This window comes from Mustela nivalis (genome assembly GCF_964662115.1).
Source record: "Mustela nivalis genome assembly, chromosome: 6".
Taxonomy (NCBI): domain Eukaryota; kingdom Metazoa; phylum Chordata; class Mammalia; order Carnivora; family Mustelidae; genus Mustela; species Mustela nivalis.
In genome coordinates, this window is record NC_139025.1 from 97,274,178 (window position 1) to 97,291,951 (window position 17,774).

A 17,774-nucleotide genomic window follows, 5' to 3' on the forward strand; every position below is an offset into this window, starting at 1 on the left:
ACAACAACAAAACAAACAAACAAAAAACCACTTTAATGTCAAGGGGAATGACAAAATTTACCTGAATTTAGAGTATCTTGAAATAGGACTTAAAAAAGCAGAGGCTATCTTTGCATTAGGTTATAACCAGAACAGCATTTAATTCAGAATCACAGCAGATTCTTAAAGAGTCTTTTTACATCATCATGTGCTTATCAGGTGTTTATCCTGTCTCAGCTTTCATACTATAGCCTACTGTCAAACCTAGTAATTAAGACTCAATGTCCCCTGTACTCCCAAGTCCTTGACAGAAGAATGATTATTACTTGGCTGTGAATAACTGAGGGTCAAATGCTTCCCCAAGAAAGAAGTATCTCTACTTCCTTAAGAAGAGTACAGGGACACGGACACACACACTAAACACCCAAAAATGAATGTAAAGTGAAATAAAGAATTGTAAGTCCATAACAACCAGGTTTATATTCAAAGTATATTTGTACTAAACCATGCCCTCAATTAAATCCTCCGAGCAATAATTCAATGCAAAAAAAAAAAAAAAAAAAAAAAAGAGGGGCTCAGAGCAAATGCAAAATTGCACCTTACGCTTAAAATGACACCTACGAAGCAAGTAGCTAAGAACCCTGCAGATCTGAATCACATGCCTTTCCAAGCAGATGGGTCTCACCCAATTCTTCAAAACCTAAATAGTTCAAGTGTTTTTCCTTTAGGTCCATTGCTATTCAGGAATATCAGAAAAATGCAAAGAGGAGGAGGACAAGATGATAGTCCCACTAAGTCCAGTAACATGAAGGGGGGAAGAGCTTCAATCTATATTCACTGTTTATGTAATTAATCCAAAACCTAAAACTTCGTGTGTGCCTAGAACAAAATAAGTGCTTAAATATTAATTTAGTACAATGGCTAGCCTCTTTGTCTTGTCTTGCATTTCAATGGAGAGCTAGCTCTCTACCACTGTACTTCACCTCAACTACTTTTCTCTGCGGTCTACCAGCATACCTTCCTAGAAAAGAGATCTAAGAGAAGCATCAACATTTTCCCCCAAACTTCAAACAACTCAAACCCTCTAAACCTCCCTTTCATGTAATCTTTACTAGTATGATCTTAGTCATGAAAGATTAAAAAAAATCTAAGTTATACCACATAATTTTCTCCCTACAAAACACTTAGTCTCCTAATAACTCAGTAATTTACACCAAGACCAGTCTACCTCAGAAATTCCTGTACCTACTCTCCATTCCAACATTTACAATGTTAACTACTTAATACATCTTTTTTTCCCCTCCAATTTCTCTTTTCTAGCCATAAAGGTGTTTCTAAGTTATATCTGCCTATGGGACATATGCCTAACATGCCATACACAAAGCCCTCTACAACCAACAATCTTTCCTCTTTTTTAAAAATTCTATTTATTCATTAGAGAGAGAGAGCACACACAAGCAGGGGGAGGGGCAGAGGGAGAGGGAGAAGCAGGCCCCCCACTGAGTAGGGAGTCTGATATGGGGCTTGATCCTGGGACCCTAGGATCACAACCTGAGCTGAAGGCAGATGCTTAACCAACTGAGCCACCCAGACACCCAACCAACACTCCTTCCAATTACAGCTGGATGCTTCCCCAAATACAACCAGATATATTAACAATTCTAGAACTCTAACCTATCTGTGGCAAAACCTCCTCCTTAGTATCAAAAGCAAGTTGAAATATAGCACTTTGTGAAACTACCTAGGGGCTCTTTTTTATTTTTTTAAGATTTTATTTGACAGAGAGAGATCACAAGCAGGCAGAGAGGCAGGCAGAGAGAGAGGAAGAAGCAGGCTCCCCGCTGAGCAGAGAACCCCATTCGGGGCTCGATCCCAGGACCCTGGGATAATGACCTGAGCTGAAGGCAGTGGCTTAACCCACTGAGCCACCCAGGCGCCCCCCCTCCTATTTTAAAAGATTTTATTTATTTATTTGACAGAGAGAGATCACAAGCAGGCAGAGAGGCAGGCAGGCAGAGAGGAGGAAGCAGGCTCCCCGCTGAGCAGAGAGCCCGACCTAGGGGCTCTTTAAATCTTACAAGAGCTCCACAAAAGAAAACATGACTCACTCTCCTAAGGCACAATCCTGTACAATAAAGGGAACGTAACAGCCGATATGATATTAATTCCACATCAAGTTCTTCACTGTTATCATATAGTGCTTCTTATCATATAGTGAAGAAACTATACAGGTTCTTCATTAGGTAACATACAGCTTGTCATACACATACTATATTTGGTTATGTGAGTTGATGTATTCCATTCTTTATATTCATGGTGTGCTGGCGTATTTACTTAGATATGGAATAGTTAACAGCACTCTGAAAAAGCTCTAAAGGAAGAATTTTTACAGTCGTCACTTACACGGTTTACATTGTTATTCATGTACCATACACAATGCGTGACATTTATTATAAAGTCCTCAAAGACCTCAACAAAATCAGGATTTTTTTTTTTCAAGATTTTTTATTTATTTGGGGCGCCTGGGTGGCTCAGTGGGTTAAAGCCTCTGCCTTTGGCTCAGGTCATGATCCCAGTGTCCTGGGATCGAGAGCCTTGCATCGCATGCATCGCATCTAGCTCTCTGCTCAGCAAGGAGCCTGCTTCCCCTTCCTTTCTCTCTGCCAGCCTCTCTGACTACTTGTGATCGCTGTCAAATAAATAAATAAAATCTTAAAAAAAGAAATCCCATACCCATTTCAGTATTTTTCTAAAAATGGATGGTTTTATACTTAAGGAGACCTAAATGTTTATAGAAATATTGCCACAAATACTAAACACTTATATACCATGTATATGTCAGCATACTTAAGAACTTTCAATTTTACTTTAAAGGTTAAGATCCCTCAACAAAACAAAACACAACAAAAACCGAAACAAAAAAGCCCCAAAAAACAAAAAAACAGAGCTTTAATGCCCGTGGCTCTCCAGCAATGTGCTCAATATTTGTATTACAATACTTCCAGCACAAGAGCACATACAGCTTTCTAATGATCCATCATTTCAAAAGTGAATGAATAAAACTCAATGCTCAAAGAGACTGTAAATAAATTAGAAATAAATTTTAAGGAATGGAAAAAGAAATCACTTTTAAGTATTTCAAGGCAACTGCTCACACAAGAAGTCTTTTAGCAACAATGTTCCTAGAAGCAACAAGATTCTCAAATAGGACAACTGAAACTGGATCTCTGTCAGAAGCTTTCAAGTCTTCACTTTCAACATCAACAAACAGTAATATTGTCACACACAGACATGACTTATGCAAATTCCCTGGTTGTATACATAGATGTCCATGAATAGTCATCACTAAACAAAAAACTACTTTTGGGGCTATACCCTATCAGAATAAAATGTTTTGATTAATGAATCTTAGTTTACAGTATATATGTGAATGAAACAGAGTGACAGTATGTCTCTCAGATATTGAAAGATCTAAAATGGTAGTTCCACATACATCAGCAATCATTAAAATTCATCCCCCAAACCTCTAACAACTCTAAAATTAGGAATGGCCTTAAGAACAAAAAACAAAAGGCCAAAATTCAGGTAATCAGTGGAAAAAGGAACTTATGGAAATAACCTAGTAATAATCATTTGGACTTTTCCATCATTATAATTCAAAATCTGATCACTATAATAATGCTAAGATATTAACAAATACATTTATTTAATTTTGGAAGAACAGCACCATTCCTAGTACAACATGTACTGAGAATCCTTTCAAAACTATGGTAATTTTGGCACCCGGGTGGCTCAGTTTGTTAAGTGACTGTCTTTGACTCAGGTCATGATCCTGGAGTCCAAGGATCAGAGTCCCATATTGGGCTCCTTGCTCTGCAGGGAAATCTGCTTCTCCCTCTCTCCTCTCTCTCATGCTCTCTTTTTCTCTCAAATAATTACAATCTTAAAAAGAAAAAAAAAAAGAAACCCACAAACTATGGTAATCTTAAATGATCACAGGTAACAGTTTTAAATTTTCCACCCATACCCTGAATTAAAATCAGTGCAGGATGTGGCATAAAACTACAGAATCTGATTCCATTGTCTTCTCAGCAGACAACATATAAAATATAAGTGACTTGGTTAAGTCTTAACATTAGAATACCCTTCAGTGTTTTGTTTTTTAAAGATTTTACTTATTTGTCAGACAGAAATCACAGGCAGGCAGAGAGAGAGGAAGGGAAGCAGGCTCCCTGTTGAGCAGAGAGCCCGATGCAGGGCTCTCAATCCCAGGATCCTGGGATCATGACCTGAGCCAAAGGCAGAGGCTTTATTTATTTATTTATTTATTTATTAAAGATTTTATGTACCTATTTGACAGAGAGAAATCACAAGTAGATGGAGAGGAAGACAGAGAGAGAGGGAAGCAGGCTCCCTGCTGAGCAGAGAGCCCGACTCGGGACTCGATCATCCCAGGACCCCGAGATCATGACCTGAGCCGAAGGCAGCGGCTTAACCCACTGAGCCACCCAGGTGCCCCAATTATCCTCCAGTTTTAAAGGTAAAGTATTTACAATCCTTGGGACTTGATCAGAAATGCCCACTCATCCCCAAACAAAAATACAAGTCATTCTAATTCTCCTAAGAAAACTGTTAATTACCTACTTCCTGATATCTAAAGTATTTCTCCTTATAAAAATACCCAATGCTTCCTGCATCCTTAAAATTTCTGTCAAAAATCAGACTAATGATGACTAAAATGCATAAAGCCTTTATGAAGTATTCTGCTCTTGTTTCCCTTAAGCCCTGTTCCCTCCTCCCTAATGGAAAGGGAAAAAAAAAGAAAACAGATTCTGAAAACTCAAGCCTGCAAATCTATCTAGCAGATAGAGAAAATATAGGTGGGCAGAGAAACACGCTAAAATACAAAAAAATGTAATCCACAGAATCAAATCTGTGGAAAACAGATGAGATTATGAAATATTATTATAAATGGTACTGGGATTATGTTTATAAATGCAGTCTTTTTATCTTTTACTCTGCACTATTCTCTTTTTTTCCAAAAGGGGGGTGGGGAGCGCAAGTGAGACAATCTTAGGCAGGCTTCACACCCAGTGTGAAGCTCAAGCAGGGACTCAATCTCAGAACACTGAGATCAGTATCTGAGCCAAAATGATGAGTCAGATGCTTAACTGACTCAGCCACCCAGGTGCCCTTACACTGTTCTCTTTTATATCTATTTAAATTGAGATGTTTTAGAAGACAGTAAAAAAATTAATTAACCTGGGGCACCTTGGTGGCTCAATGGGTTAAAGTCTCTGCCTTCTGCTCAGGTCATGATCCCAGGGTCCTGGGACTGAGGCCCGACATCGGGCTCTCTGCTCCATAGGGAGCCTGCTACCTGCCACCAACCTGCCCCTCTGCCTACTTACAATCTCTGTCAAATAAACATATAAAATCTTTAAAAAAAAATTAATTAAGATGTCTAGAAAACAAACACTAACCATTTGTTCATTTCACTACACATTGGGAAGACTGCTGTCACACATAAAGAACTTGAGTTATGCTACAGATGTTAGTTTTCTGGAAAGAGAACTGGTGGGGTATCCACAAGTTCCTTCATTTTCGTACATGTCAACAAAATAATATACGCCAGTGTTAATAGGATTAATAAAATCAGAAGTATAACTTCCAGCAAATTTAACATGTAAGAAATCTGAAGATCTTGATAATAAACAGGAATGAATGCTCATAGTCTTTAGGACTATGGTTGTAGTTATATTTGTTGTAGTTACATATAACCACTGGTTGTGGGTATATTTATAATGCAATTTTTAAAAAAATTTTTTTAAAGATTCTATTTATTTGAGAGACAGCCCAAGTAGGGAAAAAGGGGCAGAAACCGAACATGAAGCTTGATCCCAGGACCTCAGATCATGACCTGAGATGAAGGCAGACGCTTAACCCACTGAGCCACAGAAGTCCTTATAATGCAATTTATCTTTCATGTTTCCTTTAGTCTTCATAGCCACTCTATTAGTAGGCATTATTTCCATTTTAGAGATAAGAAATCCGTGATTACATGACTTTGGTCATAAGCTTCTTTGCTAACTTTGAAGTCTTCGGATTCTTCAATTGTTCTTTCCTACATTCCGTATCAGCTGCCTCTCTATTTTAAGAATAAGTAGAAGAAAGCTAAATGATAATGAAATTATCTCATAGGGTTCTTGGTGGCTCAGTCAGTCAAATGTCTCACTTTGGTTCAGGTAATGACCTGGGTCCTGGGATAGAGCCAATCATCATACTGCATCAGGCTCCATGCTCAGCAGGAGTCTGCTTCTCCTCCTCCTCCCTCAGGTCATGCAGGCTCTCTAATAAAATCTAAAACAAACAAAAATAAAAGCAAACACAACAACAAAACCCTAAAGAAAAGCTAAATTTATGTCTTGAAACATTTACGTGAATTCGGTGTTCTTAAGCATATGACTGAAGGATTAGGCAGACACTGATTTAACCCCATTTACACAGGAAGACCCAGGGCTTTCAGCTCATCTAAGAGCCAATGTTCCATTCTGCTTTAATAAGGAATCCAACACAGCTGATTTAGGATCACTACGTTAGCAACTAAAACAGTGAAAGTCTTAACCTTGCAAATAAAGTATGTTAAGAATGACTTCTAAGGAGAAACTAATGCAATTTTCCTGATTTAGTTTTATTTTTAACTAAGTATGTTCATTTTCCTACTACAGACCTCAGTGATACACTTGAATTGGCTCTTTACCCACTACTGCCAGGCTGCATGGTTATCACAAGTGTCTTTCTAGGGGTGCCTGGAGGGTTCAGGTCATGATCTCAGGGTCCTAGGACTGAGTCCTGCATCTAGCTCTCTGCTCAGCAGGGAGCCTGCTTCCCCCCCCCCTTCTCTCTGCCTACTTGTCAAATAAAAAGTAAAAATCCTAAAAAAAAAAAAAAAAAAAAAATCAAGTAATACCATCAGACTAACTAAAGGTATATTCTCTTTCCTCTTGAAAAACTGAAAAGTATGACCAAAAGTTAAGGCACTGCCACCAACTTTTAGAATCAAAGAGCAGTGGCAAAAAAATTAAAGGTATTTCTGCAAATCTCTAAAATTTCTTCACTATTTCTTCCTGTTTACATCTCCTTTCAATTAACCCTTTAGTAAGTCCTCACTCAAAAACAATCTTTTCTGAATAGTGGGATGATGGTAGGGATGGTCATAAGTTTCGCTGCCTCAACAGGACAACTAAAACTTTAGATAGCTACTCTCATGAAAAAGGTAGGATTGTACATATTAAAAATCTCTATACACTCAATTTAAAACAGGAGGTTTCTTGCATTCCAGTTCGAGGTACACTCCCAAACTATTTATATTGTATATACATATATATAAATGTACTAGAATTTTTCTAAAAGGAGCCATGGACAAAGAAATAGGAGTTAAGAATTACAGAAATAAAACTACTTCCTCATCCCTTATTAATGATTCTTGACTCTAACATCAAATTTCTTCAGAAGCTTTAAAAAAAAAATATGTATGTACCAACACTCAAGAATCTACCTAGACCAGGTGTACAAGGATCCTTAGAGCTATAGCTGGGCACTGAGTATTTTCGTAAGCAGAGAGTTGAGTGTAAAGGGCAGTTGCCTCAGATAAACTTAAGTCTCAGGGGCTTCAAGTCACTCACCCATTGACCACATTTTCATTAGCAAAGAGATGCCCGATCTGTTCTCTATTTTTAAATACCTTAATATTTTCAAAATATGAGAATTAGCATAGTTTCCAAGATATGTATTCAGACTAATAGATACAAAAATGTGAAGAAATCTCTAAGGACAAATGAAATAACCATTTGAATGATGCATGAAGAATACTCAAATCACCTCAACCTCAGTATGGCATTCAAAGACCTTAACAATGTAGGCCCAAACTATTTTTCTAGTCTTATTTTTTTGGCCTATTAATGACTAGCCTGCTGCAGTCCATATCTGTCTCAAACACAAAAAGTATACAAAACGTATTTATGTTCAGGTCTCTACTCATAGTGTTTACTGATTGACTTGATTTCATTACCCAAATCCCTCGGCATGACTAATCTACTCAGTTCAAAAATTTTTCTTTTGGGCAAACATTCCCTAATCAAGAAAGCTATTACTTTCATTTCCAAAGCAGAAACTGATCTAACTAAAATTCTTATATATATTAACACCATACTAATGACAAGAATACTGAAAACCTAAGATGAAAAATAGCGAAGGAAAATTCATACTAGGTCAAGTCCAGTTTAGGAGTACACTCCATATACTTCCATATAATAATGCATTATTAAAAAGCAGGAAACCAAATAAACTTAGTATCTCCTTAATGTTCATTAAGACTAATGTTATCCGAATGCTAGTATAATACTAGTATCTTCTGTGTATTGTCATTCCCCAGTTCACTAGTTCCTATTATGTGTAAATCTGTAATTCATAACCATCCATAACGTATACCTACTATCCACACACCTTCCTGATTTTATTTCTCAACGAATACTAACGCTCTTCTGAAGAGGTGTGCGTGCACACACGCACATACACATATCAACCACTGTTCCAATAGCACACACGCACAAACACATATCAACCACTGTTCCAACCACCTTGCCTTCTAGAATGGGGTCAACCACCACCCCCAATCTGCAAGTCTTCAACACTTTATAACCCCCAGAGCAACTTATATAGTTAATTCATTTATGTATGCCTTCTGTATCCTATTTTGTATTAGCTGGTTTGCTCAATAGAGACTTAGATCTTTTTTTTTAAAGTAGTTTTGCTGTAACGCCCTACAATGCAAAGCCCAGTGGCCAAGTATGCAGTAAGGAAATAAAATGAGAACATGGAAATGCTACTTAAGTCCTATTTTATCATCTGACAAGTCAGTCCTTACTTTTAGTTGGCATACACATGCAAACAAAATACCAGACGTGTTCCCATATGCCCTGACCATATATAAACTGACTCTCTGAAATCAACAGAAATGTCACCCACCCTAGTCTACCCCTGACCATTTGCAGGATGGATTTTCCATTATGTTTACAAAGGGGGTACCTCAAAAACATCTTTGTTGTTCATTACAAATCAGAAAAAAATAAATGGTTAGACAAGACAAAACACCTTTAACATACCTGTCATAATAATCTCGTTGAAAGTCATAGTCCAAGTCAAAAGAGGAGCTGAAAAATAAATACCAAAGAGGATTAATTTGGAGCTGCTGATGTAAATTCACAATAGCAGATGGGAAAAACAAAAACAAAAAACCATGCAAAACCAACCATAACAAATAGATCAGAGATTAGCATGGAATAATTCCCAATCATTTAAGCAACAAATGACTAAAATTCCAATCATCTTAGAAGCCACTGGACATGCAGCAGCTAATTTGCAAATTTAGGCACAAATGTGCTACAATTCAAACATAAAACATAACACTAATATAAGAACACTGAAAAGTACAACAGTAAACCAAATATACTTATGCTATTCTCCCCTTCCCTTTCATATTTCCCAGCTTCTTACAAACTAAACAACTCCTCTCCAAAAATTTCACTGTATGTTAAAAATACCAAACTGCTCTTTAGTAAATAAAAAAATCTCAGGGAATTCTAACAATTCTCTGGGAAATGGGCGAAAAGGAGGTATACTAATACGAAATTAATAAAGCATCATTTTTATACAGATAAAACATACTATAGTTAACCCTCCCCACATCCAGAAAACAGATAGAGAAGATGCCCACTGATGGACACAATGCAGTTATAAATAATAAAGTTCCGGACCTGAGTAGAGGGGACGGAGAAGGGTGTTCTGGTACTGACCCGTACATCTCCGCTGCAGATCGTTTCACACCTGCTTTTCCTCGGTTCACTTTTGGCTCTGCAGCCAGATTAATATCTGAAAAAACAAAAATAAACACAAAACCTTTAACGACATCCCTGTAGGGGTAGTGTAGCATCTTAAATTACAGTTTTAAGATGAGTAAGTAGTATATAAATCAAGAAAGACTGAACATGATGTCCCATCTTTTCTTATGTAAAAAGGGATCATGAATTTTTACAAGGCTAGGACTTAATTTTTCAATCATTTATCCTGTTCTGTAACAGGATACCTGTTCCCAGGATACCTGGTTCCCAATAAAAGGGAACTCTCACTACTAAGAGCATATATTAGGAATGAATGAATGACCTCAGAGATATAAAATACATAGCAATTCACGAATTATTATGAGTAGGATACCCTTAAATTATCCCCAAAGGTGAATTTTCCTTCTCCTTATAAATAGGATCAGCTGTAAAAGTTGAATAGGGGTGCCTGGGTGGCTCAGTGGGTTAAAACCTCTGCCTTTGGCTCAGGTCATCCCGGGGTCCTGGGACTGAGCCCCACGTCGGGCTCTCTGTTCATCAGGGAGCCTGCTTGCTTCCCTTCCTCTCTCTCTGCCTACTTGTGATCTCTACCAAATAAATAAAATTTTTTTTTAAAAAGTTGAATAGTTTAGATGAATACTATTCAGCCAACTGCTCAACAACTTTTCCATACACATTTGTGTGCGCGCACACACACACACACACACACACACACCAAGAAAGGGGAATTAAGGGAACAAAGGAAAAAGTCCTAGGTTCCATAAACGTAATTTTAAAAACACCTATTCCAACATGGCCAGCTATGGTCCTACGACTCACTGCCTACCAAACAAAGAATTCATGATCTCTTCCTTATTCTAACAAGAGTCCATTTGTCAAAAACCAGCTCTTCAAAACTTAGTTCATCAAGTGACCACCTGAAAAAGACTTTTAGTACACTACCTGCTGAACATCATTACATTAATGAAGAATCTGAAGAGTTTCTGGTTCACTAAATTCATTTCCAATTTCTAGCACCTAATGTTAAGAACAACCTTGCCTTTACAGTTGACTTGTTTTTATCTGAGTAGGTTCCAAGCAGTTTTCCCCACCTCTACCTCCTTCTCTTAAAAAACAAAACAAAACAACGCAATTCTAAAATAAAAACAGAATGAGATTATATACCAAGCTGATTATACAACCTCTCTCCACCTTTTCCTGAAGATAATTTATTTATCTGTTCAAGAGACAGAGAATGAGCAGGAAGTAGGGAGAGGGAAAAGCAGACTCCTGCTTTTTTTTTCCAGATGTCTGACTGGATTCCAGGACCCTGGGCCAAAGGCAGATGCTTAACCACTGAGCCACCTAAGTGCCCTGATTACACAATCTTACAAAATTATTCCATGTGTAGTAAACTGTAGTACTGAGTCAATATCCAGAATAGTATATATACTAATAAAAAATCTCAATCTAAAAAAGTACTTAGTAATCTTAATTTTTGTAAAAAAAACAAACAGGCATGGTTATTTTTAAACTGTGGAACTAAGCATGTGTAAAACTTTTGTTTTCCTAAAAAAAGTGCTTCCTCTTCTGCTTACTAAAACTAGACAAAAAATATTAAAATTCAGTAATGAACACTCCCTGGTATACAGACTGTGGCTTCTAGGTAATTCCCATTATTTTATTAAGTGGCAAACAGATTTAGGTCAAGAAATGCATCAGAAGACCTGGAATATCTTGTGATGCCAGAAAGCAAGGATGCAATGAAATTATTATAAAACTAAGATCTTGGGGAGCATGGGTGGCTCAGTGGGTTGGGGTTCTGCCTTCAGCTCTGGTCATTATCTCAGGGTCCTGGGATCGAGCCCTGCATTGGGTTCTCTACTTGGCTGGGAGCCTGCTCTCCATCGGCACCTGCCTCTTTGCCTACTTGTGATCTCTGTCAAATAAATAAAATCTTAAAAAAAAAAAAAAAAAAAAAACCAAAAAACTAAGGTCTCAAGGACACAAGATACACTGGCCACAGATGAAATATTCTGAGCTCTAAAGGATATGTAATGTATTAACACACACCAATTTAAATTATTAGAAATATTAACATTATGGGGGCACCTGTCTGGCTCAGTCTGAAGAGCATGTGACTCTTGAGCTAGGGGTTTTGAGTTCAAGACCAATGTTGGGTATAGAGCTTGTAGAACTACACAAACAGAAAAACCCACACTCAGGCAACCTCTTCAGGGTCCCTTCCCTCCTTGGGAGCTTTGTACTATCGCTTTGCTATCGCTCAATAAACCATGCTGAGCAGAGAGCCCAATGCAGGGCTCTATCCCAGGACCCCGGGATCATGACCTGAAGCGAAGGCAGAGGCTTTTTAACCCACTGAGCCACCCATGTGTCCCTATTGCAGAGTTTTTGAAAAAAATTTATCTGGTCTTTCCAACATGAATGGTATTTCAGAAAAAGCAAATATTAATGAGTTGTTCATTTCAGAAAAGTTAAGCAGAAGGAAATTTGAAATCTACTCTTTTGCGACCCATTATGAAATACCTCATCAATGATCATCAATGGATGATCACCAATAAGGTGGAAAATTGATGACAAACTATATCACAGATGGATCAAGATGTAAAACCTGAACCCACAAATTATCCTTAACAGTACTAAAAATGGGCAACTATGTTAAGGTGTGATACAATATAAAATACGTTAACATTATTCACATAATGTTTTCACCAAAAATAAATGGAATCTGAATTAAATCAAGCTCCTAGATCTGCACGTCCAATATAGTGAGCTGCTAGCCACAAGCCTGAATTCAGATGTGTTTGTGAAGTATACACATTTTCATTTCTATCGGACAGTGCTCTAGATCTGGCAGTATTACACAAAACAGAGGTAGAGAAGAACAAATTAAGTGATACCACAAATAATCAAATCAGTAACAAATTAAAGGTCACAAATTTTTTAAACAGGAGAGGAAGGTATGGGGAAACTCAAGACTTCAAGACATCTAAGGGGCAATTAATCAAATGCATATGTAGGCATGGACTGGATCTTGATCTGAATAAAGCAAGTTATTAAAAAAAAGTCTGAGGGCGCCTGGGTGGCTCAGTGGGTTAAGCCGCTGCCTTCGGCTCAGGTCATGATCTCAGGGTCCTGGGATCGAGTCCCGCATCGGGCTCGCTGCTCAGCAGGGAGCCTGCTTCCCTCTCTCTCTCTCTCTCTGCGCCTGCCTCTCCATCTACTTGTGATCTCTCTCTCTGTCAAATAAATAAATAAATAAATAAAATCTTTAAAAAAAAAAAAAAAGTCTGAAATAATAAAGAAATCTAAACATGGATTGAATATTTGATGGTATTAAGGAATTATTGTGAGTTTCTTTATGTGATAAGAGCAGTGTGGTTTACATTTTGTTAAAAGTTCTTATCTGCTGGATATATGAAGTCTTAGAATTATTCTAATGAAATTTAAAAGAAAACCAATAAAATAGATGAAAACATGATTAAATACTGGTATTTAACAAGGTGAGATGTACTTACAAATTCATTAAATTTCTCTACTTTTGTGTTAAATTTCCATGACAGTTAAAAAAAAAGTATCATGAAAAACTCTTGACTTCATTTTATAATGCAGCCATTTTATAGATGCCAAAGTTTCATACATGTGTTTTCTTGTACTTTGGATATAGGACAAATAGGTATGAAAATTTCTTAAGTATTCTCCGATTACAACTGTTCCATGGATCTTCAATGTCAAGAATTACAAGGTTCTTTAACTTCCAGTATTTTTCCATCCCTATCCAGTATGGTTGGGATTTTAAAAAATAGTTAGCATTTAAGGGAAGAAGTGTTTACAAATTACACAATACTTTTATTCCAGAATGAGAGCTATTTACAAAAAGAGCCACTGAGAAACAGTAACCAAACACTCAAAATCGTCTAAAAAGCTGTCAAGGGGCACCTGGGTGGCTCAGTTGGTTAAGCATCCAACTACTGTTTTTGGCTCAGGTTATGATCTCAGGGTTGTGAGATGAAGCCCCAAAGGCCATCTGCTCTGTGCTCAGGGGAGGAGTCTACTTCAGATTTTCCCCTTTTCTCTCCAGCCCCACACTTCTCTAAAATAAAAAAAGAAGGTGCCTGGGTGAGTCGGTTAAGCGTCTGCCTTCAACTCGGATCATGATCCCAAGGTCCTGGAATGGAGCCCTAAATCTGGCTCCCTGCTCAGCTGGAAGTCTACTTCTCCCTGCTGCTCCCCCTTCTCGTGCTGTGTCAAATAAAAAAATTAAAAACTAAAACTTTAAAATAATATCTTTTAAAAAAGAGAGCTGCTCCTGGTATTAAGAATAATGCTGTTTACTCCAAGAATGGAGCTGTCACTTATTTAAAAACAAAAACAAAAACAGCTGAAACTTTACAATAAATCATGTTATGTAGGAAGTATTTATTAAATGCTACAATCATTATGAAATGCTTAAGTTCTGTGTAGTACTGTAAGTAAACACCAACATGGAAACACTTAAGGGGAAAAAAATTCACAGCACCCTGAAGAGAAAGCCAGGTAGAAAATAAAACATTTAAGGTGGAATTCAAGTTGAACACTATGCATTTTAAAAAAAGAAAAAGAAAAACAACAAAGGGGCGCCTGGGTGGCTCAGTGGGTTAGAGCCTCTGCTTTTGGCTCAGGTCATTATCTCAGGCTCCTGGGATCGAGCCTCACATCAGGCCCTCTGTCTCTGCCTACTTGTGATCTCTGTCAAATAAATAAATAAAATCTTAAAAAAAAAAAGATAAGCTATATAAAATTAACTATGATTCTGACAGCAAATCTTAGCAATGGATAAGCAGTCAAAATTATTCATGGAGATTAAATTCTACAATCAGGAACATCTTTTGTACTCTAAGCTCAGACCTCATTCTCAAATATCTGAACATGGTAGATCAGGAGACCCCTTACTGGTGTAACTAAGACCAAAAAAGAAAACCAGCTGGTACTGCTAATGCTAAAACATATGTAACACTAAGCATCTTTTATTGAGCGTGACATGCTAGACTTACACTAGAAGCTTCTCATGAAACATCCTAATTAATCCAAATTCTTGGTAACACCAAAATACTATTATCTTAGGTAAGAGCAGATAACAGACTGAAGATGTCTGGGTGGCTCAGTGGTTTAAGTGTCTGCCTTCAGCTCTGGTCATGATCCTAGGGTCCTGGGATGGAGGAGCCAGCATTGGGCTTCCTGTTCCACACAAAACCTGCTTCTTCCTCTCCCACTCTCCCTACATCTCTCTGCCAAATAAATAAAATTTCTGGAGGTGGGCGTGGAGAACAGGTAATAGAGTGACATACTATACCTCCATTTTAACAGATGAGAAGGCTCAGCCAAGTTATGCAGACTGCCCAAAACACAGTTGTGCCAAGCAATCTGACTCCACAGCCCATGAGTGACTAAGCCATATTGCCTTTGCCCCTTCTACTGTGAGCAGGAGGACAGCTATTTAGGGCAGCCACTATACCTTATGTAATGTCATTCCTATTCTCCTGACCTAACTCGAGACCACCAATTGGTTATCCAGTCTCTGCTATACAGAAAGGAGTAAAATCCTTATTTAACCAATTAGAACTATAAACATTTTTTTCAACTTAGCTTAATGGAAAGGGAGAAAAACAGAAGCATGAACAGAAAAACTCTTATCTGAATTAAACAGTCAACGAAGAAATCCAACCCAGATCTTACCTAAAACCTGGCCAGCAATCATTCTGCCATCCTCTCCTGCCACAGCAGCCCGGGCATTTCTCTCATTAACGTACTGAACAAAGGCAAAGCCCTTATGAACAGAGCAACCCACAATTTTGCCGTATTTTGAAAAGATCGCCTCCACATCAGATTTCTTGACCACAAGAGTATTGAGATTCCCAATGAATACACGGGAGTTCATGGAGCGAGGATCTGTCTTGTTGGTGACATTGCTGGCCATTTTCTTTGATGTTAAGGTTCTTCACAAAGCTGAAAAACTGGATGGAAAAAAAAAAAAAGTATTCAGGTTAAAAAAAGAGATTAGAAACAAAATACTCCTTGATAAAATTTTCTACTCTTTATTTTGAACACTGTGACTAGAGTATCAGTCAACTTAATCGGCTCTCACAGAGGAAAGTGTATTACTATTTTAGAGAGGAGAGCTCCTGAATATATGCACCCTTATACAAATTCAGTTCCACCTTCCCTAGTCTATTCCAGCAGTGCCAGATTATCATTTCAAGGGACCAAGGGTTGGGGGCGGGGGCGTGCTCTTCAAAGACAACTAGCAACACAATTAAGGGCATTATTCATTTCAAGTGAGCCCTCTCTGTTCTTAAGCCCTCAAGTAAATTAGAATACCTTAAACTCTTCTACTATCAACTTCTCATAAATTTCCTAACCATTTCCTGCCATCTATCAAGAACTCCATCTTCTTACACATTGCTATTATTAAAATGAGTCTCACCTATTCCAAAAATATACAAAACTCTGCCCACAAACCATTCTTTAGCTAGATAAATGTGGGCAACAGACCCTTTCCCCTTCAAATATAATTAACTTTATTATACTAAGGCAATATATAGACCCAAATCATTCACTCTGGAAATCTTTATTTCCAAGTACATTAAATGATTCATAATACGCCAGAGATATCTTGAGTAACAATACATCATTTTATAGAATGCAATGACTCGATCTGCTTTTTATGTGATGATCTTGAAAATACAGCTGGGATATTTGTAATACTAGATGGTGATGATGATAAAACTAGCACGTATAACACTGCATGAATCAAGAGAGGGCCAGGAGAACTAAGAAGAGTACCACTTTCCTCAGACTGTTTCAAAACAAAAATTATCTTTAAAAAAAAAAAAAAAGGTATATGAAGGTTCAGTCACATTATAATTACAAGGAGATTCATGTTCTAACACCTTAGGTTTTTTCAAGTAGAAACATTTTGACATTCTTTTAGGGTTTGTATCTGCTGCCCCTTCCCACTCCAACTACCAAACTTAAAACAGTTTAAGATGGTCCCACATTAGATTCAGAGTACCATTCTTAAGATTAATTTATTTTCCATTCATTCCTTTGAAACTCACATCAGATGAGTATCAGTATGTTATTTTTCCAATCCCCAGAAGAATGACAAACTAGTTCATGGATTACGTAAAAATATCTTCTATATATGCATATATGTGTGTAACAAAACAGGTAGCATAAGATAATTTATATAGATCACTAATATTCTGATCCTTAAAATACTACTCATTTCACAAGTAGTACTGATTTTTAAAGCTGTAACAACCGCTTTTCCCTCCTAGCCTTTCTAAAATTAAGAAAGTCTTTACTTGATTTTGGTTTCTGAATTACAGCTTTATAAGCAACAGTTAATTTTTCTTAGACTAAGCAGTAAGAATTTACCAAACAATGGCACAGAGTCACCAACACTCTTTCAACTCTGAGTCCCAGAAAGCCTCCTCAGAACACCAAAAACAGAAACCTACGAAAGGACTTAGTGGTTTCAAATATTACTGCTGGTTATTAAGGTTTGCTATTAATGTAAGAAGGGAGAACTCAAGCCAGTTTTCTACAATTATTTTCACAAAAAATAAACATGTTCTACACATTATAGTAAATAACAGTAACTAAAAGGAAAAATCTTCCTAGATTTAATTAACAATTACCTGCTGGGGAAAGAATGGTTCTTTCTACATGCCATCAGCATACTGAACAAGACTGTAGAACAAACTGACAATAATGTCCCCTTCAAATATACTCCTTGGAACCACAGAAGTCGATTTAAATGGTTATTTTCTCACTTTTTACAAAGGTGGTACACATAGCTAGAACCAATCTAGAACTAGACACTTGATTACATAAAAAGAATGCCTGAGGATA

General features: G+C 37.4%; 1 protein-coding gene across 45 annotated transcripts in view; it reads right to left on the bottom strand.

Moving 5' to 3' along the window:
• Nucleotides 1-17,774, bottom strand: part of HNRNPC (heterogeneous nuclear ribonucleoprotein C) — a 56,371-nt gene that overhangs the window by 12,648 nt on the left and 25,949 nt on the right. For 23 of the 45 annotated variants that reach the window (XM_082736927.1, XM_082736923.1, XM_082736934.1 and 20 more), the window contains 3 exons: nucleotides 15,594-15,871; nucleotides 9,795-9,909; nucleotides 9,144-9,191 (listed from right to left, as the gene is read on the bottom strand). In XM_082736927.1, the coding sequence (XP_082593053.1) occupies nucleotides 9,144-9,191; nucleotides 9,795-9,909; nucleotides 15,594-15,834 (404 nt within the window). In that variant the 5' untranslated portion in view covers nucleotides 15,835-15,871. The remainder of the gene's footprint in view (nucleotides 1-9,143; nucleotides 9,192-9,794; nucleotides 9,910-15,593; nucleotides 15,872-17,774) is intronic. The other 22 variants (XM_082736957.1, XM_082736948.1, XM_082736942.1 and 19 more) reach the window with 1 other exon arrangement.